This window comes from Falco punctatus (assembly GCF_963210335.1).
Source record: "Falco punctatus genome assembly, chromosome: 19".
Taxonomy (NCBI): Eukaryota; Metazoa; Chordata; class Aves; order Falconiformes; family Falconidae; genus Falco; species Falco punctatus.
Window position 1 is genome coordinate 2105396 of NC_137599.1, and position 27534 is coordinate 2132929.

The 27534-nt window shown below is 59.2% G+C and overlaps 3 protein-coding genes across 12 annotated transcripts in view; 2 read left to right on the top strand and 1 right to left on the bottom strand.

Moving 5' to 3' along the window:
- Window positions 1–6994, top strand: part of MLLT6 (MLLT6, PHD finger containing) — a 47756-nt gene extending 40762 nt beyond the window's left edge. For all 5 annotated transcript variants that reach the window (XM_080369916.1, XM_080369917.1, XM_080369919.1 and 2 more), the window contains exons 15-20: window positions 135–323; window positions 524–612; window positions 1032–1387; window positions 1524–1632; window positions 3169–3546; window positions 4384–6994. In XM_080369916.1, coding sequence (XP_080226042.1) covers window positions 135–323; window positions 524–612; window positions 1032–1387; window positions 1524–1632; window positions 3169–3546; window positions 4384–4428 — 1166 coding nt within the window. In that variant the 3' untranslated portion in view covers window positions 4429–6994. The remainder of the gene's footprint in view (window positions 1–134; window positions 324–523; window positions 613–1031; window positions 1388–1523; window positions 1633–3168; window positions 3547–4383) is intronic.
- Window positions 6995–13738: 6744 nt separating this feature from the next.
- CISD3 (CDGSH iron sulfur domain 3) lies at window positions 13739–14998 on the top strand. The gene is made up of 2 exons (XM_080369948.1): window positions 13739–14003; window positions 14287–14998. The coding sequence occupies exons 1-2, from the start codon at window positions 13782–13784 to the stop codon at window positions 14467–14469; spliced, it is 405 nt and encodes a 134-aa protein (XP_080226074.1). The 5' UTR covers window positions 13739–13781; the 3' UTR covers window positions 14470–14998.
- PCGF2 (polycomb group ring finger 2) lies at window positions 14875–27166 on the bottom strand (the record flags this gene model as incomplete). Of its 6 annotated transcripts, none has more annotated exons than XM_080369943.1 (10): window positions 14875–17198; window positions 18140–18220; window positions 18601–18739; window positions 18868–18916; window positions 19404–19512; window positions 19607–19657; window positions 20201–20256; window positions 22265–22361; window positions 23504–23643; window positions 27034–27166. In XM_080369943.1, the coding sequence occupies 9 exons, from the start codon at window positions 23613–23615 to the stop codon at window positions 16735–16737; spliced, it is 1158 nt and encodes a 385-aa protein (XP_080226069.1). In that variant the 3' UTR covers window positions 14875–16734. The 6 variants fall into 6 exon arrangements, with proteins under 6 accessions (XP_080226069.1, XP_080226070.1, XP_080226068.1 ...); XM_080369944.1 differs by lacking the exon at window positions 27034–27166 and adding an exon at window positions 26541–26580; XM_080369942.1 differs by lacking the exon at window positions 27034–27166 and having other exon boundaries at window positions 23504–23684.
- Between the last annotated feature and the right edge of the window lie 368 nt (window positions 27167–27534).

Sequence of the window (27534 nt, forward strand, 5' to 3'; positions counted from 1 at the left end):
GTGACCTGGGGCCAGTCTCCATCCCCAGTGTGGTCTGATTGTGGTACCTCCTGTGGATCCCCTTCTCCTCTTTCCTCCATCCCCCATTCTCTCCTCCAACCCTGTCCCTCTTCCCCTCCTTCCGTTCCCTGCAGTTGTAGAAATGCTCAAAGCCCTGCACTCGCTGCAGAAGGAGAATCAGCGGCTCCAGGAGCAGATCATGACACTGACAGCCAAGAAGGAGCGTTTGCAGCTCCTCAATGTCCAGCTCTCCGTCCCTTTCCCCGTGGTGACCAGCAGCAACGGCTCAGGCAGCCAGGCCCAGTACATCCTGCCTCCCAACGGTGAGGGGACCGGTGGGATGCATCGCCCTGCGCCCTTTCATGGTGGTGCCCTGGGGTGGGCAGGAGGGGGTCACAGTGGGGAGGATCTGACCCATTTATCTCTCTGTAGCCACTGGCAGTATGCACTGTCCCCTGCTATTGCTGTGGCAACATCAGGCTCCACCCCTGACTCTGCATCCTTACTTCTTTCCTCTGTACAGTCTGCAACAACGATTCCCTGAGCATCAGCAAGAGCCCCCCGTGCAAGAACAGCTTCGGGATCGAGAACTCGCTCTCCACTTCCTCTGAGGTACACTGGCCACCGCATCCGCCAGCCAGCTGGGGAAGGGACTTGGGGAGGGAACAGAGCAGTGCAGTCCCAGTACTCGTGACTTGATAGCCAGCTCCTAAAGCTTTGTAGTCCAGGCCCAGAAATCAGGTTTCGTTCCCTGGAGTTCCCGTTCTTCAGTTCATCTCAGTGCTGAGGGTCTGAGTAGAGCAGCTGAGTCTGCGAGCGTGAGATGAGAATGCTTCTAGGTTATTCTGGCTGCACTTCTAGACATCCAGCAAAGCCTGGCTGAGTTCTGGGACCCCTCTGAGCGTACACCTGCACTTGCACTTACAGTCCCTCTTCCCACCTCCAGCTCCTGCCCAAAGCACCCTCAGAGCTGAGCTGACCTTTCACAAGCTGCCCCAAGTCCGATGCTCTTATGTCCGTTTCTCCCCCAGGACCCTCATTCAGGTTGCCCCAGCAGGAGCAGCTCTTCCCTGTCCTTCCACAGCACTCCTCCGCCCCTGCCCATGCTGCAGCAGAGTCCTGCCTCGCTACCCCTGCCCGGGGTGCAGCAGGTGAATGGCCTGGCCAGGGTGGCAGGCAGCGGGCTGGGGGGAGGCACCACTGCCAGCCACAGCCTCTCCACGGTGCCCATGGTGGACGGCCTGATGGGGACCCTGGCAGGAGGCCAGCAGATGCCCATCAACGGGATCCTGGGGAATCTGAACGGAGCTCAGGCCGCCCAGCCTCCAAGCGCGCTGACGCAGGCGAGCGGGCCTCCGACCTTGCAGCTCTCCACCAGCCTGAGCAGGTGAGGATGGGGAGCCTGCGGGGACAGCCCTGCCCTCTCCAGCAGAAGCCTAGCACCGGGAGGGAGGGAGGGAGGCCCTGTGCATGCAGGACCAAGACGGGCTGTGCTGACATTCCCTGCCCTGCTCCCCGTGCAGCATGCCCAGCCTGAGTCCCCTGACAGAGCAGCAGCGGCACGTCTTGCACCAACACGAACAGCAGCTCCAACAGCTTCAGCAGCTCCTAACTTCCCAGCCGCTTAATCCGGTAAGTGTGCCTGCTGGCACCTTTTATCTGATGAACTGTTTAATGGGAAAGCCTCGGAGCAGAGACCAAAACACACCGGGCTCGCTCCTTCACATGAATCCCCTGCCCACAGGGCTGCAGAGCCATGTGCCTTTTCCGTGGTTCCCGGCTGCTGTGGGTGGAGTGAGGAGAAAGGCTTTAGGCAGGAAGGTGCGGCACCTCCTGGAGGAGAGGAGATGGAGATTTGAACTTCTTTGTACAAAGGAAAAAATTTAATCTGCGTTTCCCACATCCTGAGGGTGTGAGAACATGGTAACGCTAAGCCACTGTAAAATCGGGAGTGCTGTTACCTCCTCCAGCCATCTTTGAATGCAAATCGTGTCTGCTCCTGCTGCCGCGAGCACCCTGGTCTCTGGGCTTGCAGATGTGCTGAGGCCCACAGAAGAAGAGGAACTCGCTTGAAGCCACTGCTTGAGGTTAGAAAGAGATAAGCACCAAATTGTTCAGTCCTGAGGCAAGTGAGCTGTGTCTGGGCACATTGACACGGAGAACTGGAGATGCCAGGGGGACTGTGTGGGTGGCTGAGGACTTCGGGGTCAGAAAAAGGATCAGGCAGCTGTTCTGAGGATCTTGGCTCTCTGCCTGCATCCTCTTGGGTAAAACAGCAGCCCCGTCCCAGGCTGTTGTGGGAATGGCTGCGTGGATCGATGGTAAACAAGCCCCCGAGTGTGTAAGAACCACATTCATTTGCCCAGCAGAAGCCTGTTTGGTGTCCCTCCCCTGCGGTGAGTTGCACGGGAGCGCTAACAGTTCCCGTCAATGAAGCTGTGTTCGTTTATGTCTCCCATGAACTTGGCCCGTTGCTTTGGATAGATTTCTGGGTCAGGCTATTTATAACCCGGGAAAAGCAAATTTCAAAGGGCTGCTTTTTACAGCAGCTGATGTCACCGTGTCATCAGCTGCATCCCTGTGGGTACGGGCACAATGTCAGCTCTCAGCCTGCCGCATTGGTCGATGGTTGCTATAGTGATTTCCGCAGTTTGCCTGGATTCGAGGGCATCCCTCCGGGTGCAGGTGAGCTGTGGCCCTCATCCTCCCCCCCCTCCCCCCCCCCGAGGCCGAGGCCGGCTCACCTACGCTGACCCTGCGGGTCAGGGCTGAGCTGTGAAGCAGGACGGGCTGGGGAAGGAAATGAGCAGCCGGTCTCGACGTTCAGGACGGTGAACGCCGCAGATTTAAAATCCATGGGTCGATTGAGTGGAAAGAGCTGAGTAGATTTGTGTGCCTGTAGGTGCCTTAGGGAGGGTTAGTTAATCCTGCGCTTCAGGAAACGACGGGATTGGAAAGGTCCTAAGCGCAGGCTGCAAATGAACACGGGACAGACTGTTCCTCTCTCTGCCTGTAGAGGTGGGATCAAGGGGACTTTCTCCGTGTCCCCAGTAGCGTTGCCTGGGGTGGACTGTGCCCGTGTGGCTCCTGGCTCCTTTGTGTTAGGTGTCACCTCTTCCTGTGCCCTTTGCCCCTCCTTTGACTTCTCTTCCTCGCCCTTCCCTGCAGGAGCAGCAGGCCCTGGTGTTCCAGATGATGCAGCAAATCCAGCAGAAGAGGGAGCTGCAGCGGCTGCAGATGACAAGCTCGTCCCAGCTGTCCATGACCAGCCTCCTGGCAGCCACCTCCGCCCCCCTGCACTCCAGCACCAGCGCCCTGATGACCTCGGCCCCTCAGCCGCCCCCCAGCAGCAGCTCCCTCATGGCCTCCCTCTCCCCGCAGCAGCTCAACCCTAGCAATGCCCTCATGGCCCCCCAGGCCACCCCACCGCTCAACGCTCCTGGGAACAGCCTCCTGGCTTCGGGGACAGGCATCCCTCCCGTCCTTACAGCACAGACTAACCCGTTTCTCAACCTGCAGGCTGATGGCAACACCCCGAAAGGAACGGTGCGTATGCTGCTAGCACTACCCTAACCCCACTGAGCTCGTGGTGCTAGGCGCTGTACAGACCTGGGGAGAGACAGTCTGCGCTGCAGTTAACGTGGGGGACCGAGGGCGCCGCTTAGGCAACAGGGCCAGAACGCTCGGCTGGCTTTGCTGCATCCCTGACTAGCCAGAGTCACATCCTGATCCTACCTCCAAGGACTTCTGTAGGGCCCAGGCAGGGTCGTGGGTAGGCACAGAGCCTCCCGAGGTGCCCTTCTGTGTCTGCGTGCAGACAGGCGCCAGACCTGCTGCAGGAGCAAGGCAGAGAGAGGCCATAGATTTGTCTCCGTTCACCCTGAGACTTGGATGGGACAATGTCCCCCTGGCAGTGCTGGCCCTACAGGAGCCGCGTGAGGAAACGCGAAGGTGACTGCATGTTGAAACCCAGGGTTTAGGAGGAATCTTGCACCCGAGAGCAGAGGTTGTGAAGAGGTTTACAGCCTCTCTGTAATGCAGCCTTGTACTGGAACCCCAGTGTCTAGGGACTGATGGTGTGATACTTTCATCTCTCCTCCATCCCTCCCCTGGCCTGTTCCTGTACCCGGAAGGTCCAGCCCTGGTTGGAGACATTTGGGAGCCAAAGGCCAGGGTTGAGGGGCCAGTTCGGCCTGAACTGGGCACAGGGGAAACCCGGGGCTCCCGTGTCTCCATTGATCTCGGAGGAGCCTGAGCGGTGGCGGTGAGCAGGGCCAGGTCCGCAGCACAGCAGGGCTCTCTGCTTCTGCCCCCTTGGGTTGCTGCCCGTCCGGTACTGATACCTGTCTCCTCTGCGTCTCTTTTTCTGTTTGTTTTTTAAAGAGCATGAATGAAAAGGGAGCTCCTCTTACCCAGGACAAGGGCTAAGCTCCCCCCTCACCCCGAACAAACCAGCAGCCAACTCCTCTCAGCCAGGGGAATGTGGCTTTCCAGTCAACTTTGATACTGTTAGAGCAATGAGCACAAGGCTTCCAAGAAGCATTTCCTGCCGCTGGGCAATGCCAAGAGGTGCTTTGGAAGACAGTACGTCTCTGACCGAGCCCTGGTATCGCGAGGAGTGAAGGTGGGGGGCTGCCTGCCACCCTGGTCCGTGCCACACATGCTCAAAGCGAAGCTGTGTTTCCACGCAGGCTGGAGGAGTGAGTTACCACCAGATGCCTGCCAGTCTCGAGCGTGTTGACGTGTGTGTAGCCCCCCAGGCCAAGGCGCTAGAGACCATCGAGCATCCTTGGCCAAGACCTTGGTGGAGGGAGGCCCCTCTGCTGAGGGCTCCTTTCTGCACGGTGCCGAGGAATCTGGCAGTGCCCTCGGAGGCAGCATGGGATGTGACACAGCTGGGGAAGTGGGACGTGGTGGCAGTGCCTACGTGGTCTGCTTCGTCCAGATGGGGAGGTTAAGAAGAAGTCCTGTAGCTGAGATTTCTCACCTGCTTTTCATCTGCTGGGCTCTTGGGATGCTCTTCTTTCTATAGCCATCGTACGAAGCCCCGACACCTCAGCTGGATCCAAACCCAGCCTGAAAAGACATGAGTGGTGGAGCGATGGGTAAGGACCGGTGCTGGGGGAGGAGGTGAAAGCCACCTACTTCTGTCAAGGACGTTGCCACATCTGCTCTGCCAGCTGCTGTCGGTTCGGTGCTGTACTTTTCACGTGAAAAGCACACTCCTGCTCCTTGTGCCATCTCTCACTCTTTCCTTCCAAGATTTCCAAAGGCTAAAATTCCAGCTTGCAAAAAGGGGCTGTAGCTAGCATTACCCCTGTTGTTAGCCAGCTTCAGGGGGTGCATTTGAACCCGGCAGCTGTTTCCCAGGGCTGAGCTGGGAGGTAGGAATGTGTGTGGGGAAGAGAGAGTCCCAGATCTGGTCCCTGTTCTTTCTTACCCACCGCAAATCGCTCCGGTTTGGCAAAACCACGTTCTTCCACTGGTCTTGGGCACTTGTGAAAAGGGATCTCCAAGCAATGGGACAATGACCAGTCTCCTGAGCTAGGACATTGGACCCTTCGTTGTTTTTCCACCTTTTGACCTTAACTCCGTCTTGCAGCCTGGAACCTCAGCAAAGAAATCTGCTTCCTCTGAGCTTGGATGCGATGGATTGATTGAAGGACAGGTGGGGCAGCTCCGGGGGAAGGGGAACATCTACGTCAAACGTACAAATGCCCCTTCTTTTCCTCATCCCCTGGTTAAATCCAGAGCTTCTGGGGGCAGGCGGGAAGACTCCAGCTAATAGCAACTCTGAGGGTCTTAAAAAAGAAAAAAAAAGCAGAAAAAAAAAAAAAGCTGTCAGACCTTAACGGATATTTTTCAGCACATTCCCACTGCCTCTTACACTAGTTTGCACTATTCAAATTTGTCAGCAGTGGGTCTGTGCTGATAGTACTAGAAAAGCTTGTTATAGGCAAAACTCATCTGCTAAATATCTTTTTTCCATTTTATTTTATTTTATTTCTTTTGGTTTGGTTTTGTTTGTTTGGAAGATTGTCACCACAATGGTTGAATAAGGCTAAAAGGAGAGAAAATACCTTTCTGATTTCAGCCTCCAGTTCTGTGAACTGGGCAGAACACTGCTGTCTGCTCAGAAATATATATATATTATATATATATATAATTTTTTTTATAAAGAAAAGCTAATGTTTTAACAAGGTTAAGAAGCTATTGGAAAGATGGAGATGGCAGCTACAAGTAGAAATATGGGGGGGGGGGGGGGAAGTCCCTTTTTTGCAGCCTCTGCAGCACAGCCTAGAGAGAAGCACCGAACGTGGCTCTTGCTGACACGTCCCCTGTCCCCAGCCGCCCCCCGAGGAGGGCACGGGCTGAGCGGTGCCACCTTCCATCCACCTGGGACTTACTCTGAACCGAGATCTTTCCGCTTTGACTCATTTTGCCTCCCTGTCCCCGAAATTGCTCTTGGCACAATTGTGTGCTTGCACTTTTTTTTTTTTCCTCCCACTTCATTTTCTCCCCCGCCTCCCCCCCACCCCAGCTGTGGTGCTCCCGCTCCCCTCTGCGAGCAGAGGTGCCACCCAAACCCTCTGCTCCGTGTGGGGTCTCTTTTCTGCAGCGGGGGTCCCTCCTTGCTGCCCCCTTTGCATCTGAGGAGCGTTGGGCACGAGAGCAACACGCCGAACGGCTGTTTCGGGGCTGCCACACTAAATCCAGCCCTGAAGTGCCCCGTTTGTGTGTGTGGTGCCCCGTAAAGGCTGTACCTACCGCCCTCTGGCCAGCAGCAGGTCCTTGGGTGCTGGGAACAAGCGTTCCTTATCCCTGGGTTGGGGGCAGCAAGGTGATGGACAGAAGTGTCAGGGGTAAAACAGTGGCTGTTAAATGTGCAAAGGTGGTCTTTGCCGGCTGCTTGCCCAGCTGCGTTTGTCTGGGGTTTGATTTTTTTCTGTTATTGTTTTCCTTTTTTTTCTTTTTTTTTCTTTTTTTTTTTTTTTTGAACTCTTTAAGAGACCATCAGCATGGCCAGCAGACCAGTCCGTAACCACAAGGGGTGACAGCCTGCCCAGACCTGGGCAAACTCTTCCACAATTTAACCACATTTCACGCCCTGGAATTAGAAACATGCCAGTACCAGGAAGAGAGGGGAGGGGAAGGAGGGAAGGCTGGTTAGCAGGTATCTATCCCTTAGGAGCGTTGTCTTCCAGGAGAAACAAACCCCATGCTCAGATCAGTGTGGTGGTGCCCAAAATCCTTGGGCAATGACAGAAACCTTGCAGGGGGTCGGTGAGAGGTACGTAACGGTGAGTTTGCAGTCAGGAGGCTGAAATGTGCTGTACAGGGCTCCGCACTGCTACTGGGAAAAATATTTGGGAGCCCACGCGTCAGGAGAGGTTGGAAATCAGAATTCAAGGACTTAGTTTTGTCGGCAGGATCGCTGTTCAAAGCAGGGAGGGCTGGGGTACGCTGCATCCCTGGTTCCCCCTGCTCTGTGCTGGCCACGCCATTGATTTTTGTTGGTGGCAGTAGTTGGAGCATGAAGCCCGTCCGCTCTCCGGGGCTCTCCGGAGCAGGGGGGGACAAGGACGAGTAGGGGAAGAGACATAGAGCACTTACACATTTCTCTGACCTCTTCCAAAGGCGCCCGGTCCCTTTGAACCGTGCTCCTTCTCCGATCTCCTCAACCTGTCCTAGAGCCAAAGGTCCCTTTGGCAGATTGAGGGGAGGAGAAGGGGGCACTGCTGGAAGGTCGAGATTAAAAATTTGTATCTCTGTGAAAAAGAGGGAGAGCAGGGGAATGAGGAAAAAAAAAAAAAAAAAAAAAAAAAAGCTAAAGATTATCTGTGTTTCAGTTGCACTGGGGTATGTTTCTTTACCCGTTTTGATGCTAATGTCTCATTTAGTATGTTGCATGTGTCTTTTTCGTTTTGATTTTTTTTAATTAAATAAAAGAGAAAAATGTGTATATTTTTGGCAATTTAAGGTAATGTAGCTAAGATATATTTTTTTCACGCTGCTTGACTGTTCTTTATTATAATAAATGATATTAATATTAATATCAAAGACTTTTTTAATACAGCTAGGCTTTCAAAATGTCCAGGAGAGTAGGGGCTGTGTGATTACCTTCCTGCGTATGTGCTGAGGTCCCGTTGTCTGCAGGGCGCGCGTGGCGCCGTCCCAGGCAGCGATGCATCCCAGGGCGATGTTCTCAGCCTGGCCCCTTCCTTGGCACCTGGGGGGCGAAGGGGGGCCAGGGCAAGCGAGGACCCGTTGGTGGCTGTTCCCCCCAGAGAAGAGCCCTAGCCCCTGCTGATCCGCAGAGCTGCCCAAAACCGAACTCACCGACCTTTTCAGCCTTCCAGCCGGCTCCTCCGGCCTCCCCTCTCCCAAGAGTTTGTTTCTCCTCAATGGAAAAGGGAAGGACTCGTGCTGGTCCTGCTTTGTTCTGGTTTCCCCCCCCGCCCCAGACAGCCCTGCATAGCTGGGGGATGAGGTCTCTGCAGAAAATCTGGTTTGGAAACGTGTCCTGCTCTGGAGAAAACCAACTCCCGCTCCAGGCTCCGCAGTTCGATCTGGCTGGGCACTTGCGTGGGTCTCGTTCCAAAACTGCGTAATTTTCTGTCTTTTAGCCCACAGGCTCCAGGGTTCCGCCGTCTCCTCCTGCTTCTTCCTCAGAAGCTGGTTTTACCGACCCTTTTTTTTTTTCCCTCAGTCACAGCCCATCAGCGAGGTGGACCCTGTTTGCCCTCTGGGTTCACAGGGCTCCTTGAAATTCTCCCCCGGCACCTGATTCTCCCACAAGTGCTTTTCTCTCTCATGGACCAACAGTCAGCGCTGCCGCCCCGGGGCGGGGGAAAATCGGAGGCCAAAGAATTTGCCCAGGTTTCCCCAAACAGCCCAAGATCTGCCAGGAGGGGAGCGCAGAGTGAACTGGAGACCCAGGAGTTGACGGTTTTATCTCGACAAGTTGATTTTGGTCAGTTAAAGGGTCATTCAGAGGAGACAGAGTTTGGCAGGCGAGGGCGGCCCTTGCAGAGTCAGGTCATCGGGTGCTCGGGGTCGTTGGGGGAAACTTGCAGCTGGTTTTTGGAAGGGGCAGGGGGGTTGGTGCCTGGTGCCGAGGGCTCGGGCGCGCTCTGCGGTAGCTGGGAGCTGCAAGTGTCTGTTGGCGGTCGGCACTGCGGCACAGGCTGGCAGGGAGGAGCAGGGGATGCTGTGGAGCGCCAGGGTCTTGGGTCCAGCTCTGCTGCCTTTCTTGGAGCCCTGAAACATGAAAAAGGCAGGTACCGCTGGCACGGTTCTGGCGTGGTTCTCCTCTTGCTACGGCTCGGCTCTCGGTAGCGTGTCTGTTCCTGTTTCGCGTGGATGGAGACTGGAAGGACGACGAGGGGAAGGTGCTGAGCCGCGTTCAGTGGTTTTGTGCCTGATGAGCAGGTCGTGGCGTCTTCTCGGACCAGGATAACGGGAGAAACATCTGTAGCAGGTGCACGAAACGTGCCGTCCGAGCAATCCTGCGCAGAGCCCTCCTCTTCCGCAGCCCTCAGACCTGACGTGCTGCCTTCCAGGTCTCTCCCAACTGGTCACCAGTGTCCCCTGGGTGCAGCTGTTGAATGGACAGGGGCTCCCCCGGCACTGGTGCTTACTGGGCTGTGCAGGGCCCTGGTTTTCTCTCTGGTTCCACACTGGCACGTGTGCTAGCCACGAACCCCAGTGGGACGGGGCTGGTTCAGGCTCCGTCCCCGTCCCCGCAGGCTGCAGGGATGCAGATGGCTTGAGCCCCTTGGCTCTGTACCAAAGACAATACAGACATAGACGAGATCTTCTCACGTGCTCAGTAGAAGACTCCAGAGAAGAAATACCAAGCAGATGGTGTCATTCTCTTGGGGGTAAAATGTTCAGGCTAGCTGGCAGGGTGAGAGGTGACTGAGATGTCTGAAGCAAGCGGGGATCCAGCCCCCTGCGGTGGTGGAGCAGATCCCCGGGGAGCTCAGAACAGGCGGCTGTTGTTTGGCGTGACCGGCAGATCAGCTCTAGGACGCGGACACTTTCCTGCTGCAGAGGAGAACCGGGGAAAGGGACACCGGCCTGGGGGCTTCCCTTGGTCTGAAGTGTCCCACCTGTCCCCAAGACCTCGCTGAGGGACAGCATCACCAAAGACCTCACTGAGGGACAGCATCACCACAGCTTGCACCGGGTGCCGCCTGCGCACGAGCAGCAGTGCCGGTCGCTCCAAAACCCTTGCATGGTAAAGCCGGGTTTGTTTGCACGCCCTTCTCCAGGTGGTGACAAGGGCTTTGCTCTGGTTTGTGTTTGCTGGTAAAGGCACCGGCCAGGTCCCAGCTGGGCAGGGGCTGAGCAGGCAGCCCTGTGCCCGAAGTGGTTTTCCAAGGGCTCTTTTCCAGCCCAGCCAGTCCGTCAGAGCTGGCAGCTCGTGCTGCTCTGTTATTTACCGTTGCCCTTGGTCTATGCTGTGCTGTGCGGTTTCTTAAACCCACATAAGTAAAAATAATCAAGTGCCTGTGATCAAAACAGCCTTGAGGCGGGGAGCTGAATGGGTCCCTGGTGCCTCTCCTTCGTGCATTTAGTCTAAGAAATGGAGTTGTCATAAAGGCTGTGGATGTCACCTTTGCAGGAAAGGGTGAAGTAGCAATAATTCTAATAGTAACTTTGCAGCAGCAGGTCTGAAACTGCAATCCAGAGGTGTCCTTGCTTCTCCCATTTTCCGGATGGGGAAGCAGAGGCGCAGAGAGGACTCATTTGCTTGGGCGCCCAGTCCCCTGCACTTTGTTCTTCCCCCCCACACACAACCAGAAAAGGGACCCCAGCTCTGTGGTACCCCGCAGTGGGAAGCAGGAGCTCCTGGGTGTCCCATGTGGCTTCAATCGTGCCGAGAAGCTCCTTGGGACCACGGGATGCTGCAACAGCCCTTCTGGTCCTTCTGGCGGTGCCGGTCACTGTGGCTCTCGGTGCAATTGCTGCTGGCTGGGGCAGGGAGGGCAGGTGGAGCCTTTCCTTCAGCTCCGTGGGTTTTGCGTGAGGATCCTCGCATGGAAAATCCCCTCACAGCCCATTGCTGCCCGGCTCCGGACACCAGCACCGGGGCATGGTGGTGGTGGGAGCTGCGGAGCACAAACGGGGGCGATGGGTGGGAGCAGCGGTGCTGCAGGGATTTTTTTTTGGCTGCGGAGACCTTTGGTGAGGTCGTGCTGGGAGGGAGGGTTTGGTTCAGGCTCAGCCCAATCCACCTGGCTCCATTTATCCCTTGTCCCCTTGGTGTGCATGGGGGGGCTGCTCTGCCTGAATGCCCCCCCCCCCCAGCTCCCTGCCGCAAACCCGCTGCTCCAGCTGGAGCAACGCTGGCCTGGTGGCAGGAGGGAAGCTCTACATGGGCTTTTTTTCAGTTGATCTTTCAAAAATCTATCAGAATTTGAAGAAATTGGCTCGTGCTACCAATGTTTTCAAAGGACGAAAACGGAAAAACTCGTGTTTAGTTCACAAGGATCATTTTAACTCTGAAAAGTCCTCAGGATCCTGCCCGGCAGCGCTGATCTGTGACCACGCTCCAAATTCCGTGTGACATTGCAACTGAGGGGTGAAGCACAGACACCCCCCCCCCCAGGGCCTGGTTTATATTTTTATTTTAAAGCAGTAAATGCGACGTTTTAGCACCTGCCTGGGCAGCAGGGAGCCTCTGCGGACGGTTTAACCAGGGTTTGCAGACCTAAAAGCTGGAGTGAGCAGGAGGGGGGGTGGCCCAGGATCTGGGGGGGTGACCCAGGTTCTGGGGGGGCACCGAACTAAATGATGGGCTGCAGACGGGTCCCCGCGTAGGCACGGCCGGGTGCGTTCCTGCATCTCGGTAGCTGGTTCTGCTGCTTGGGAAAGCTGGGAAGATGCAGAGCTCCATCCCTGCTCAGCACGGCCCCTGCCCGTGTCCAGCCTGGATTTCACAGGGATTTCAGCGCATCCTGGGAGTGACAAGGGCTCCTCACGGTGCAGCCGGTCTCGAGCGGGCCAGAGGGACCCCTGGAAACAAGAGAGCAGGGAGAGAAGTGGCGAGTTGCAAATACAAGAACATAAACATATAAGCAGATATATGTATGGGGCGTGTGTGGTTTGGTTGTTTGTTTTTTTTTTTTTCCCTAAGAAAAGGGTTTTATTTGAAAACTGCGTGGGCAGGTTTGTAGCCTGGAATGTACAGACTTTCTTACCTGTTTGTACATCTGCTCCGTGCTCGCTGCGGGGGGGCTCGAGGGGAAGATGCTCCTCCTTGTAATTTCCTAGGGACAAACTCCAATTCAGGTGCCAAGGGCAGCAGGATCCCTTGGGAAACTGCTCCTGTTCCCCCTTAACGCGGGAACGTCTTTGTACCATCCACCTCTTTGTACGACTGAGAAATTGTCCCGGTCGGTCCTCGTCCTTTTGATTAAAAGAATGTTTTCCAAAAAATAAAAAAAGTAGGTTCAAAAGATCCCCTTCTGTCTCTGGCTTCCTTGGTGTCGTGGGACGGGCGCGATGCTCAGCAGAGCTCCGTGATCCATGGAGCGGTGAGGTTACCGGTGGGCAGTGGATCCCAAGCAATCCGGTGATCTGGCAGATCCCCAGGGCAGGAGATCCCAAGCAATCCAGTGATCTGGCAGATCCCCAGGGCAGGAGATCCCAAGCAATCCAGTGATCTGGCAAACCTCCAGGGCAGTGGATCCCAAGCGATCCAGTGATCTGGTAGACCCCCAGCTGGGCTGCCAAGCGAGCGGTGTTAAACGGAGAATGTGCCACCTCCTCGGCATTGAACTGGGGGGGTCCAGGTTTGGGGGTCGCTGGCTGGAGGGGGGGGTCTGCCCCGGCCCTGGGGATGGCAGTGGGGAGAAGGGCCCTTGGTGCCGGGGTGGGGGGTGATTTAGGAAGGAAAATAAAATGGTTTTGGCTTGGACATGGGGTTAACACCTCTGAAAGGGTGACAGGTGGCGCCTGGATGGGCCCTGGCTCCCAGTGCCCCGGGGTGGGGGATGGGGGATGGAGGAATGGGGGGTGGTGGGATGGCAGGGTGGTGGGGTGGGGGCTGGCGGGGTGGTGGGGTGGCGGGATGAGGGATGGCGGATGGCGGAGTGGGGGGTGGTGGGGTGGAGGGATGGCAGGTGGAGGCCGTGGGCATCCCCCCCCCGCAGGACGCAGCGGGGCTGGGGACCGCGACCCCGGGTGGGATGGTGGCGCCCCCCCGGCACGTGCCGCCCTCTGCAGAGCTTCACCAGCTCCGCGTGCAGGAAAGCGAAGTTTCCCCCGTAGATAAACGTTTATAAAAAGAAAGGGGGGGGCGGGGGGGTGCGTCCCCAACCCTTTGATCCTTAAAAAATTAATTTCCAGGGAAGCGGCAGAGCATTTGGCAAAGCAGAGGGACCCCCCCCCTCCGCCTGCAACTCTGGGGGGGGTGGGCGAACCCCCAAACCCCGCGGGGGGAGGGGGATGGGAGGCGGCCCAGAGCGCCCGGGGGGGTCCCGGTGCCAGGGGGAAGCTTTGTGCAGCGGGCGGGGGAGCTCCGCCGGGACGGGCCCGGCTCTTCCGACGGGGCGGGGGGAGGGGCTGAGGGGGTGGGAGGAGCCGGGGTGGGAGGTGACCGGGGGTGGGAGGAGCCGGGGGTGGGAGGAGCCGGAGGGGAGGTGACCGGGGGTGGGAAGAGCCGGGGTGGGAGGTGACCGGGGGTGGGAGGAGCCGGGGGGGAGGTGACCGGGGGGGAGGAGCCCGGGGGGGGGAGAGGTGACCGTCGGGGGGAGGTGACCGAGGCCGCGATGCTGTTGAGGCCGGTCGCGCTTGTGTCACTGGTGAGAGCGGCGGGGGGCGCCGGGGGCCGCCGGGGGGGGATGGGCACCCCGGCCCTGTTCCCCGCCCCCCCCGTGCGCCCCTGCTCGGCCCCCCCGCGGCCGGTGGGCGCCGCCGCGCAGCCGTTCCCGGTGGAGCTGAAGGCGGGGAAGAGATACGCCTGGTGCGCCTGCGGGCACAGCAAGAGCCAGGTGGGGCTGGGGGGGCTCCGGGGGGCGGGGGGGCACGGGCAGGCCCGGGCCCGGGGGGGCTGGGTGGGCAGGAGCTGCTGCTGCCCTCCCCCCCCCCCCGGCAGCTCCCGCAATTCCCGGGGGCTGCGCTGCATCACGGGTGTGCAGCCGTGGGGATGGGGGGGTGGTCGTGGTCCCCCCGTTTGATACCCGGTGGGGAGCAGCTGCGCGGCCCCCGGGCCAGCCGGCCACCCCCAAATCCCACCCCCCCACTCCCCGCTTTACCTCCCCGTTTGCTTTGCAGCCCTTCTGTGACGGCGCCCACAAGAAAGCAGCCCCGGGGGTCTCCCCCCTGCGCTTCACCCCGGAGGAGGGGGGCACAGTCTGGCTCTGTGGGTGCAAGCGCACCCGCTCCCCCCCTTACTGTGATGGCACCCACAAGGAGGAGGCTGTGCAGGGGGCACAGCCCCCCCCCCCCCAGCCCTGACACGGCTGCACCCCACAACGATGGAGCCCACCGGCAGCTCGGGACCGCAGGGATGCTCAGCCTTGGGTACCACAGCTCGGGACCGCAGGGATGCTCAGCCTTGGGTACCGCAGCGGGGATGAGATGCTCAGCTCCCACCCAATTAACGTTAATTACCGAGCACTGAGGGTTGCCACCAGCTGCAGAAAACCAACCTCACCCCCCCACGGGGGCAGCAGTTTTGCCTTCTGCCCCGCTGGGGCCCTGCCAAGGATAACAAAGCTCAGGGATGGCTGGGGAAGAAAATATTTGGTTGGAAAAGGGGAATTTCAGGAGCGGTTTGTGCTGCCGGAGCTGGGGGTGCCCATCGGAGCGCGGGACGGAGGGACCCGGGCAGCGGCGCCTGGACAAGCGGACGAAGGGAAGGACAGTCTGCAGCATTTATTACATTTACAAAGCTGTATAGTTATACAAATGTTTAACCGAGAACAATATATGAATATTGGGATATATTACAAGACATTAAAACGTCATACAGGATGCAAACATACAGAGCAATTTGGTTTGTACCATAGAGGGAAAAACAGAAAACAAAACGCCCCCCCCCAAGAGCCCCCCACAACCCCCAGACCGAGGCACTTCAGCTGCCTCCCTCAGTTAATTCTGGCCTATTTACAAGGAGAAAAGGGGTGTCAAAGTCGAGACAAATGGAGCCCCCTGACATGCTCTGAGCCCCTCGTCCAGCCGCAGCCCGGGGATGGGGCGCAAAGAAGAGGGGACCCCCCTGGACCCCATCGGCCAGGGCTGTGCTGTAGCAAAGGTGCCGCTGTCACATCCGTGATGGGGATGCAGTACTTCAAAACAAAGAATTAAAAATTAAAAAAAAATAATTACAATAACAACATCCCACGTTTCCTGACCTTTGGAGTCGGGCTGGTCATACGATTCCCGTGCCGCCTTCCTTTGGTTCGCCCCGTGCCGTGCCGGGCGGCCGCAGCCTGGCCGTGGGGTGCCGGCCAGGCGCTGCAGGCACTTGCTTTTTTTTTTGTCATTCATCCCCCTCCCCAGCAAGGGCAGGAGAGAAACCCCTGGGTTCTGCGCTCCCTGGGGCTCATGTGCTTTTTTTTTTAATTTTTTTTTTTTTTTTTTTTTTTGACAGTGTAGAAAGTTGGTCCCTTTCCCCGGAGCAGGCGGTGATGCCGGTGTCGCTCCGCTCCCACCCAGAACACGGCAGCACCTTCCCACACTCGCCCCCTCACCGAAGCCTCCTGGCTAAAGGCACTGTAGTCTTATTTTTTTTATTTTCTTTTTTTAAAAACCCAGTGTGGGGGCAGGAGGAGAGGATGGGAAGGACAGGGCGGAGAACAGAAAAAGAAACGCTCTGAAACGCGGTGTTGAAGCCGTGCGTTTGAGCGGGGAGCCAGTGATGGGGGGGGGGTGTCCCGTGCCCCCTGCCGGGGAATTTGAAGCCCCTGGGTCCCACATTGACTCACCCAGTGCAGCCCCCAATGGTTTAGATGCCCCCAGACAAAATTTCCCGGAGTTGGCACCCAGTGCTGCCCCGGGGAGGGGAGACACCAATATTCCGCGGGGCTTGTGCTCCTACCACTGCTCCGGCCAGCCCTTCGCCACCAAGTTGCAAGCATAATTTTTTTTTTTTTTAAGCTGGAAAAAATATTAAAAAAAAAAAGGAACCTACTTACTGTGCATAAAGGGAAGCGTCTGTGTGAGGCTTTGCCTGTCCAGAGACCACTCGGGGATACAGAACCAGAAATGTGCACGGCAAAGCAAAACTGAGGGGGGGGGGTAACGCCAGCAAGCGATGCTCAATGCCAACAAATGGACCGGTGGTCCCAGCCAGCCACAGGCACCATGTTATTTAGCCTGGTGGCCAAAAAAACTGAAATAAACGGAAAAAAGTAAAAAAAAAAAAATAATAATGCAGGGCACGGCGGGGCTGGGGAGGCAGGAGTTTTTGGCTTCTGTGCTTGGCCCTTACCTGTGCTTGGCCCTTACCTGTGCAGCCGGGAGTCCCCGCTCACCGCCCCGTCTCGCTCCCGGTGGGTGCGAGGGGAGAGGGATGGGGAGGAGAGTGAAAAGCGTTAAAAGGGAAAATAAGCAAGGAAGGCAGCAGTGCCTGCGTGGCTCCCGGCTCCGGCATGCAGCTTACATTAAGTTAAAATTAAAAACAAAAAAAAAAAAAAAAAGAAAAAAAAAGGAAAAAAAAATCATTTAAAAATATTCAACCACATTTATGTGTCTTATTTGCATTTTAAATTAATCTGGTCAATCAATAGAAAATAAGTATGTATAATTTTTTTTTCTCCCTATGTACACATATATATTTATATATGTATATATATAATATATATAGATATATAAAACCCAGCCAGGAGTCCCTGCGTGGTCGGTGCTTAGGTCAAGGCGGAGGCGGCGCTGCCGTTGACAGTCGTTTTGCGGCACCGGCTGGCGGGGGGCAGCGGGGGGCAGTTCGAGGTGCCGTTGAGTGCAGTGCCGGTGCCGGCGGTGCCGCTGCCGCCGGTGGAGCTGGGCGAGCCGTGGGAGGGGGTGCCAGGGCTGGGCAGGGAGGACGAGGTGGCGGGCAGCGTGGCGGGGCTGTGGGCTTTGTCGCTGACCGACTCGCACTCGGATGCGCCGCTGGTGTTGGTGCCCTCGGAGGGGGCCGGCTGGGACAGCTTCAGCCGCTTGCAGGCGGGTTGGACGCGGTATTTCAGCGGCAGGGGCCCGTTCTGCGAGCGGGAGAGGCAGCAGACCCATGGCACCGGCACCCCATGGCACCCCATGGCACCCCGTGCCACGACGGCACCGCAGCACCCAGTGCTGGCCACCAGCCCTCCCGCCTGCCCTGCAGGAAGAGGGGGAAAAGCCCCCCACCTCCTAAAATCCCAGCTGGAGCAAACACCTCTGCATGGAGGGGGCACCCGGGGTTTATTTGAGGTGCCCCCCTTTCTAAGGTCTCCCAGTTGTTAAGCTTTTCAATTAATATTTTCAAATCTTGAATTGTTCCATTTTTAAGTTTTTCAATTTTAAGTTTTGCCATTTCTGTTTTCCCATTTTTAAGTTTTTCCATGTTTAAGTCTTTCCATTTTTGTTTTCCAATTTTTAAGTTTTCCAATTTTTAAGTTTTCCAATTTTTAAGTTTTTCCCCAATTTTTAAGTTTTTCCATTTTTAAGTTTTCAAAATTAAATTTAAGTTTTTCCGGTTTTGTTTTTCAATTTTTAAGTTTTTCCATTTTTAAGTTTTCAAAATTTAAGTTTTTTCCATTTTTGTTTTTCAATTTTTAAGTTTTTCCATTTTTAAGTTTTCAAAATTTAAGTTTTTCCAATTTTTAAGTTTCTCCATTTTTAAGTTTTCCAAATTTAAGTTTTTCCATTTTTAAGTTTTCCAATTATTAAGTTTTTCCATTTTTGTTTTCCAAATGTAAGTTCTTCCATTTTTAAGTTTTTCCATTTTTAAGTTTTCCAATTTTAAAGTTTTTCCCTTTTTAAGTTTCCCAATTTTCGAGTTCTTCAGTTTTGAAGCTTTTCCATCTCTAACTTTTCCTTTTTTAAGCTTTGCCGTTGTGAAGCTTCCAGTGCCTCTAACCTTTCCCCAAAGAACTGCTTTTCCAGGCTTCTCCCCCCGGCCAAGCCCCGGCACCGGTGCCGACGGGTCGGCAGCTGGGCTTACCCTCCTCCAGGGGTAGATGTAGGCGATGTCCATCAGGGTGTAATACTCCTTCAGGGGCTCGTCTTCGTAGAGGACCTCCACCTGGCGCAGGGGACAGCGTCAGCCCCCCAGCACAGGGGCAGAGGCACCGCCAGCCCCCCCCCCGGAGTCGCTCCTGGGGCGTTGAGGCTTTGCCATCCCCAAACCGGGGGCTGCCGGGGGTCCCGGGGCTGCCCTTGCCAGAAGCTGGAGCAAATTCAGTTTCCAGCAACAAGCCCTAAGGGCCGGATCCTGCCCCAGCACCCGCCCGCTGGGGATGCAAAGCCCAGGCTGCGCAGCAGAGCCGCGATATTCGGGAACAAGGGAACGCGGCGCGTTTGCAGCGGGGGATGGATGCAACACGGGATGGAGACATGGCATCACCCCCCGCCCCCCCCCCCCCCCGCCCCAAGCCCAGCGGAGCGCAGGGGGCTCACGCTCACCTTGTACTTGCTGGGAACATCCATCTTGTTGCGGAGGAACTTGGCCAGGTGCATGACGGTCATCGCGGCGGGGCAGCGCAGGAACCGTACCCCGTTCTTCTGGGGGCGCAGCGGGAGGGGGCCGGGGGGAGAGGCGTTGCTGAGAGTCCGCCGTGCAATTAATGGGCAGTTCCCAGGTGGTTTGGGGTGCCCCCCACACCCCCACCCCAAAAGCCGGGGAGGCAGCTGGCGGCGCAGCTCTCCGTGCCGCGGTCCCACCACACTCACCTTCTCCTTCTCCAGGTCCCCGTTCTCCACCGTCCCTTTCTTCTCCTCTCTGTGGGGAGGAAAGCAAACACAGGACGAAGCTGACGGAGGAATCAAAAGGCGGAGAGGAAAAAATCACTCACCAAGGGGGGTATCCCGGGAGGGGCAACAAGGGGGGGAAACACCCAGCGACCCCCAGCCGAGCTCTGCTTTCGCCCCCCCTGACCACACACGTGCCCAAATTCCTGCGTTTCCAACCCAGCAGCACCTCAGAGGCACCGGGACGGGGCGGCCCTTGGGCTCTGCTGCCCAGGAAGGAGCTGCCCAGGCAGCAGCGATGCCGGGGCATCGCGCCCTCAGAGGATGCAGGATGGGGGACCGGGGGGCTGAGCTTTGGGTGCTCCTCCATCCATCCAAGCATCCCTGGATACACCGATCCCTGAGCGGGGGCCGTGCCAGGCACCCCCGGCTCCATCTCCGGAGCGGGGAGAGAGGGTGGGGGGAGTTTATTGACAACCCCCAGAGGCAGGGGCTGGGGAGCAGCCGGAAAATTGTACCTCGACCCTTCATAAAACTCTATGGACAGGCTGACAATCTCGTCGTCTGTCAGGTTGCCCTTGTCCTGCTCGGACACTTCCCCGCGATCTTCGTTGGATCCGTTGGGAACTGCAGGAGCAGAAGGAGGGAAAGGCTGAGCCATCACGGGGAGGGGGCACAGCCAGGGGGAGGGGGGGGGGGTGTCCCCGAGGCGGACACTCACCCTCTGCCATGGGGTAGGCTGCATAGAAATCACGCCGCCTCTTCATCTCATCTGCGGGAGGAGGGAGGTGAGGGGGGAGGAAAAACGGCACCAAGGGGGAGATGGGTGCGAGGAGGGGAGCCCCAGGAACCCCGGATCGCTGAGCACCGCTCACGGTGCGGACGGCCCCGGTGAGGGCAGTGGCTTTGGCAAGAGCAGCCCAGTCGTACCAGTAAAACCCTCGAAGCGGCTGCAAATCCGCTGCTGGGAGAACGCCCTTACGGCGGCTCGACTGTCCTCGGGCTCGCCACACCTGCGGACCCCCCACACTTTGCCCCCCGCCAAGGAGGGGCAGGTGCTCGGAAAGCAAATCCGCGGCTCCTGGTCCCAGCTCTGCTTTTCGGGGTTCCCCCCAGCAGCACCCCCCGGGATGGGCGCTATCCGGATGGACCCATCCCCGTGTCCGCTGGGACCACGCGCTCTCCTGCTGTCCCCGTGACACGGGCAGGGGTCTGCGTGGGCAGCGGGGAAGCTGGGGGACCAGTTTCACTGGGGGGGGGGGGGGAGATACAGACACCCCCAAACCCACCCAGTTATCACCGCCCAGGGCTGTACCTTTGAAAAGCCCCGGGACCAGTTTGTACACTATGTCCTGGAGGGTTTTGTCCGACCTGGGGGAAAGAAAGAAATAGGAAAAAAGAGAGAAATCAGCTGGATTCGGGAGCAGCTTCCTCCCCTGGGCTGCTGAAAGCTGCCCTGCCCCCCGTGCCCCCCGCCAGCCCGCAGGCTGCTCCCCCCACCCCATCTCCCTCCCAGTAAGCTCCCAGTACAAAGCCCCGGCTCCCCGTCTCACTGCAAAGGGTTAACTCTGGAAAAAAACAAGAAAACCATTTCAAAAATCCTTGTAATTGCTAGGAATTATGACAGCAGGATTCTGGGGCCAGGATCCGTTTCAGTAGTCAAAACAATTACAAAAACTCATCAAGAATCTAAAAAAAAAAATTAAAATAAAATCTAAGATTGGCAAATGTTTCTGCAAGTTTTCATCTGCATCTGATTTTATTTTTGGATTCGGCTGCCGGTTCCCTCTGTTGTAAGGAGAGCAGGGAGCAGCCGCTCTCGGGCTGTCCTACAGGAAAGCCAAGTGGATTCCCTAAAATGTGGGTATCTCCAGGTGGGATCTTCTAAAGCACTGGAGGAACTGGGGGAAACTCAAATCCCATCCTCAGCACGGAGCGGGGAATGGGATTTTGCGGGAAGGCTTGGGCTCCGAACCCCGCCAATTTAAAAGCAGCAGCTCAAATGAATTAAAAAAATAATTATCTCAAAAACAAAGCAAGAGCAGTGGGACTGGTGAAAAGTAAATTATATCTGCAATTATTTCCGTTTTAATAATAAGGCCTTTATTCTAAAGAAAAACAAATGACCGTACCCTATATTATTTTTAGCCCAGCTATGTCTTTTATCCCTAATTCCTTGGTGATGTCACTCCGGTTCACGGGGCCCCGCTGTGATTTTATTTATAATACATACCCGGCGAATTTACTTTGTAATTTACAGCAAGCTAATGAAAAAACAACCTCAGCCGTTTGATTGACAGCTTAATTACCAGCCGGTCCCTGCTCTTGCATGAGTCAACCACCCCATTCAGCCCAGGACGGTGGTGCTGGGCGGGGGGCTGGGGGTCCACACATGGGCAGCACCCTCAGCACCATGCCCAGCGTGTGGGTGTTTTGGTGCTGCCACGGCACCACGGCACCGGTTTGGGAAGCCAAGGGGAAAGCCAGCCCCCCATCGGTGCAGTTTTCAATGGCACCCCATCTGGCTCAGGACCCCCCGCCACCCGCCGCAGCACCGCTGCCCATGCACCCCACATTTCCCCCCACCGCGACCCGCCGGGATGCGAAAGCACCGGTGCCACCGTGGCAGCCACGCTCGGCGGCTGCGTATCCGTCTCTGCACACAGGCAGGGATGTTTCGGCGAGGGAGCCGTGGGAGCCAGAGTGTAAATATTTCATAGTGAACCAGAAAAAAAAAAAAAAAGAAAAAAAAAAAAGGGGCAGAAAAAGTGTTACTACAGAAACAGATTTACATGGAAGAGGCTAAAAAAAAAAAAGGCGAGTGATGTATCACAGCCTTTCATGGTTTCTATGCCAACCACCTGCAGAGCCAATTCCACAAGTGATGGGACGTGTCTGGCTTTCCCCAGAGAAGCCACCGGGCGCCCCTTCAGCATCCCCCGAGGGACACGGCACCGTCCCCACGGGGACAGAGCAGGGAGCTGGAAAGCACAGGGGGTCCCAGGTTAAACTGCGCACGGAGGGACCGCGGGGATGGACAGAGGGACCGTGGGGATGGATGGAGGGATCGTGGGGATGGGCGGAGGGATGCCTGCGGTGCGGGATGCTGAGGGATGGGCACAGGGCAGCCCTTGCTCTGGCTGGCACCTGCCCCAGCCTGTCCCCAAGTCCGGTCCCTTCCATGGTGGCATCTCCCACCGTCCCCACTCCCATTCCACCCGGAGAGCATCCCAGTCCCCACTGCTGCGGGATGCGGGGTCAGGCACAGAGGTTTCACGCTGCGAGAGATGCAGCTGGTCCCTGCAGGGCTGCACTCACACGGGCCAGGGCTTGGGGACGCGCCGGGGCCGGGGGCGCGTGGGGACCCCCCTCGGCTCACCTGATGCTGAGGAGGGGTCTGGTTTTGTGCACTTGGACATCACACATGGGGCAGTACTTGTTTGTCTCCAGGTAGCGGACGATGCAGGTTTTGCAGACTGCGGGGAGAGACGCGGCGTGAGCAGACGGACAGATGGGGGGGGCAGCGCCCCTCTGCCACCCAGCAAAGCGCCCCACACCCCTGCACCAGTTCGGGGCCAGGGCCCCATCCAGCCCCATCCAGGACCCTGCGCTCCATGCGCCAGCCACACCTCAGGCAGGATGGGTTTGGGCACTGCAGGAGGGTCCTGGTGCAGCACGGGCACTCAGGGCACCCATGGGTGCAGCATGACCACCCTTCCCATGGCATGGGGCACCCATGGGTGCAGCACGGCCACCCTTCCCATGGCATCGGGCACCCATGGGTGCAGCACGGCCACCCTTCCTGTGGCTCAGGGCACCCATGGGTGCAGCACGGCCACCCTTCCCATGGCATGGGGCACCCATGGGTGCAGCACGGCCACCCTTCCCATGGCATCGGGCACCCATGGGTGCAGCACGGCCACCCTTCCTGTGGCTCAGGGCACCCATGGGTGCAGCACGGCCACTCAGGGCACCCATGGGTACAGCACGACCACCCTTCCCATGGCATCAGGCACCCATGGGTGCAGCATTGCCACCCTTCCTGTGGCTCAGGGCACCCATGGGTGGAGCACGACCACCCTTCCCATGGCATCGGGCACCCATGGGTGCAGCACGGCCACCCTTCCTGTGGCTCAGGGCACCCATGGGTGAGCCACGGACACTCAGGGCACCCATGGGTGCAGCACGACCACCCTTCCCATGGCATCGGGCACCCATGGGTGCAGCACAGCCACTCAGGGCACCCATGGGTGGAGCACGACCACCCTTCCCATGGCATCGGGCACCCATGGGTGCAGCACAGCCACTCAGGGCACCCATGGGTGCAGCACGACCACCCTTCCCATGGCATCGGGCACCCATGGGTGCAGCACAGCCACTCAGGGCACCCATGGGTGCAGCACGACCACCCTTCCCATGGCATCGGGCACCCATGGGTGCAGCACAGCCACTCAGGGCACCCATGGGTGCAGCACGACCACCCTTCCCATGGCATCGGGCACCCATGGGTGCAGCATGGCCACCCTTCCTGTGGCTCAGGGCACCCATGGGTGCAGCGCGGCCACTCAGGGCACCCATGGGTGCAGCATGGCCCCAGCCAGGGACCCAGGACACTCACAGGAGTGCAGACACTCCACGATGGTGGTGGCGTCTATGAAGTAGCCGCCGCACAAGGCGCACATCAGGTGGGGGTTGAGCTCGGTGATCTTTATCCTGGTGGTCCTGTGCATTTTGGAGCAGCGCCGCGGGGGATCCTCCCTGCAGGGAAACACCCGGGACCCCCTGAACGGCTGCTCCATGCAAGGATGGGACCCGCGGGACCCACTTCACCCTTTAACAGACAAATCCAGGGCAGGGTGGGGGTGCCCAGTGCTCCCCCCGAGATGCCACACGTGGCTCTGGGAGCACTGGGACAGAGCCCCAGGGGTGCACAAGCAGCACCCACCCCCCACCCCGGGCACCGCCAGCTCCTCCTGCCTCATGTCTACATCTTCCCGGGGGTCCCCACCACGCTGAGCAACATCTGAGCGGGGCACACAGCACCCCTGCCCCCCACCTCGCCTGCAGCTCCTGGGGGGGGGCTGCCTGCGCACACACGTGCCCAAACGCACACACATGCCCAAACGCACACACACACAAAGTGGATTTTTGTTTTGTTTGAGGGAAAAAGGCATTTTCAGCCACCGCCTGGCGGTTTCTATAGAAACTCCCAGGTCTGGTGTTGGCCACCCACCCGTGGGAGCATCCACAGCACCCACGCACGTGGGTGTGCACGGGGGGGGGGGGCGGTGCACGGGGGGGCACGGCGGAATTGCTGCCTGCCCGCTCGGGCACTTGCACGTTTACAATGGGAAACGATTGGAGCCGGAGCCCGAAATCGCTGCAGTTTTATTGTTGCCATGGCAACCTCGATACTTGGAGAGGAGCCAGAATATTATTACAACCATCCGAGGCGAGGGGGGGAGATGAAACCCGGGGTTTGTATCAATGAGTGTGGGCACGGCGGCGGGGTGTGCCCCCAGCAACAACCGCACGCACACCCCCCCAGGGACACACACACGGGGGTACATGCTACACAGGCACACGCTACACGCACCGGCGCAGGTTCCCCACAGGCACACAGGAACACCCGTACAGCCGCGGTACAGGCGGTCACGGCGGTGTCACCACCAGGCCCTTGGCGGACACTCAACGGCCAACAGCCGGACACCGAGACACCCAGCGAAGGCACCGCGGGCACCATGTGGGGTGAACCCCGCACCGGGGAGCAACCGGGGCGCACGTCTGTGTGTGTGTGTGCGCGTGGGGGGGTGCGTGCGGGGGGCTCTGTACAACACCCGGCCCAGGCCAGGCACCTGCCCTGGGGAAGCTGCCCCACGACCCTGCTCGATCCCTGCGGTGCTTCTCCTGGGATCCAGCCTGGGTCTCCCGGATCATTTGGCCACCGTGGAGTCCCCAGAGGCAGGTGTGCAGAGATGGGGACACCACGGGGACCAGGATGGGGACACAACAGGGACCAGGATGGAGGTGTGCAGAGATGAGGACACCACGGGGACCAGGATGGGGACACAACAGGGACCGGGATGGAGGTGTGCAGAGATGGGGACACCACGGGGACCAGGATGGGGACACAACAGGGACCAGGATGGAGGTGTGCAGAGATGGGGACACCACGGGGACCAGGATGGGGACACAACAGGGACCGGGATGGAGGTGTGCAGGGATGGGGACACAACAGGGACCAGGATGGAGGTGTGCAGAGATGGGGACACCACGGGGACCAGGATGGGGACACAACAGGGACCGGGATGGAGGTGTGCAGGGATGGGGACACAACGGGGACCGGGATGGAGGTGTGCAGAGATGGGGACACCACGGGGACCAGGATGGGGACACAACAGGGACCGGGATGGAGGTGTGCAGAGATGGGGACACCACGGGGACCAGGATGGGGACACAACAGGGACCGGGATGGAGGTGTGCAGAGATGGGGACACCACGGGGACCGGGATGCAGATGCTGCAGGGATGGGGACACCATGGAGATGGGGACCTCGAGGATGGAGGCACAGGAGCCAAGGCGAGCCCCAGGGTCTCCTGGCAGAGGGGGCCAGGGGCACCAGGGTGTTCGGGAAGCCCCAGCCCCCCCGGCTGAACTCTCACCCCTGGGCATCCCCCAGCTGGGCACCCCAGTGCGCCTGCACCCCGCTGCCCCCGGGCAGGTGCCCCCACCCCTCTGCACCCCCCAGGTGATGGGGGGCCACTGCCAGGCTCCCCCCGGCCAGAAGAACACCAGGGAGGGGGGGTGAGGGGTGCAGCCCCCAGCCCCGGGCTCCCGCACCGATCCCCGCCAGGGGACCGGGCAGCTCCACCGGGCACCGGGCCGCCCACACCGGGGCCGCGTTTTGGGTGGATTTTGCTGCTTTTGGTGCTCGCCGCCGCCAATGGCGGCCCGGGTCTCCGCGGGAGGGGGGAGCCCGAGCCACCGGCGCAAACCGGTTCTAATAAACCGGGTGATAACAACCGCGATTTCCTGTCGTGGGGGCGAACAAAGCCCCGACCCCCGCCCCGGGCACCGGAGCCGGCCGCAGCCCCCGCCCAGCCGCAGCCCCCGGGGCCGCCCCGTCCCACCAGCGATGCCCGGTACCCGGAGGGGTCCCGCCGCCGGGCTCCCCGCGCCCCCGGCCCCGGCTTTCGGGGTCTTTTGTCTCCCTGGGCGGTGGCCCGGCATGGTGTGCCCCCTCCCCATCCCCAAAATCCCCCCCGGACCACGCACGGGCGGGGAAGGACGTTTCAAAGTCACCGGTAACTTAGACCCAACCGGCCGCCCCCTCCCCGTAGGAGCCCCCGGCGGCGGCGAGCCCGGAAACCGGGAACTAAACCGGGACGTCTCCCCCCCGCCAACCGGCACTCGACCGCACGGCGGCCACGGTCCCCCACGCCCCGGCAACACGACAAAAAGGCACCGGAGCGTGAACCCGCCGCCCCCCGACAGCGCCCGCCGCCCCGACGGGACCCGGGCACCGGCCGCCGCCGAGGAGCCGAACGGTGGCGGGGAAGGGGGTGGAGGGGGGGGGGGGCAGCACCACGGGGAGGGCACGGACACGCGTGTCCGCACACCCGTGTACGCACAAGGGCACGCGCACACACACTCACACTCACACCCCCGCCCCGTCCCGGCGGTGCGACGTGTCCGTGCGTGACACCCGCCTGGCACCGGCGTGCGGGCACGGACACGCGTGACCCCGCGCTGTGCCCGGGGGGGACCCGGCTGCAGCGCCCCCCCCCGTTGGTTTTTTTTTTTGGGGGGGGGTACACGCGGGGTTTGGGGCCGGGGGTGGGGCAGCCCCGCAGCCCTTTGTACCCGGGGCCGCCTGACAGCCCGGCCCCCCGCCCGCCCCGGGGGGGCTCCTGCCGCGCCCCCCCCCCCCCCCGCACTACCCCGCTCCACGCCACGCCGGGCCCGCGCTGGGGGGGGCGCCGGGGCTGTCAGGGCTCCGTAGCCCCACACCGGGGGGGTGTCACGGCCCCGGGCACAAAGCGGGGGGAGGCGGCGGCCATCGGCCATCTTGAACGCGGGGAGAAAAGGGCGCGGGGGGGCCGGCGGCGGGGCCCGGCGGGGGGGGGGGGCCCGGGACCGCGTCCCTACCTGGTGGCGGCGGCGGCGGCGGCGGCGCGGCCGCCCCCCCGCTCCCGCCGGTGGGCACGGCTCGGCTCGGCGCGGCGCGGCGGCGGGCGCTGCGGCCGGGGCCTTTTTTTTTTTTCTCTCGCTCGAGTTGTTGTTTTTTTTTTTTCTTTCCCTCTTTTTTTTTTTTTCCCCTCCTTCCTCCTCCTTTTTTTTTTTTAATTTTTTTTTCCTCCTTTTTATTTTATTTTTTTCCCTCCTCCAGCCGCCGCCAGGCCCCGCCCCGCCTCACGTGACCTCATTCCTTTGGGGTGTTGCGGAGGAGGGGAGTGAGGGGCCGAGATTGGGGCTCCCCCCCCCCCCCCCAACTCCCCGCCGCCCCGCCCCGCCGGGACACAGCCCCCCCCCCCCGGGGGGACATCACTGCGGCGGTGCCCCGGTGCTTGCGGAGAGCCCCGCTGCTGCCGCCCCCCCCTCACCGCGACCCCCTCGTTATGCTCGGGGTGGGGGGGAGGGGAAGCGCCC

Excerpts from the sequence above, each read along its gene's own strand:
- CISD3 (XM_080369948.1), top strand. The coding sequence starts at position 13,782 with ATGCTGTTGAGGCCGGTCGCGCTTGTGTCACTGGTGAGAGCGGCGGGG. Across the intron at positions 14,004-14,286 it reads GCGGGCACAGCAAGAGCCAG|CCCTTCTGTGACGGCGCCCA; the intron begins GTGGGGCTGGGG and ends TTTGCTTTGCAG.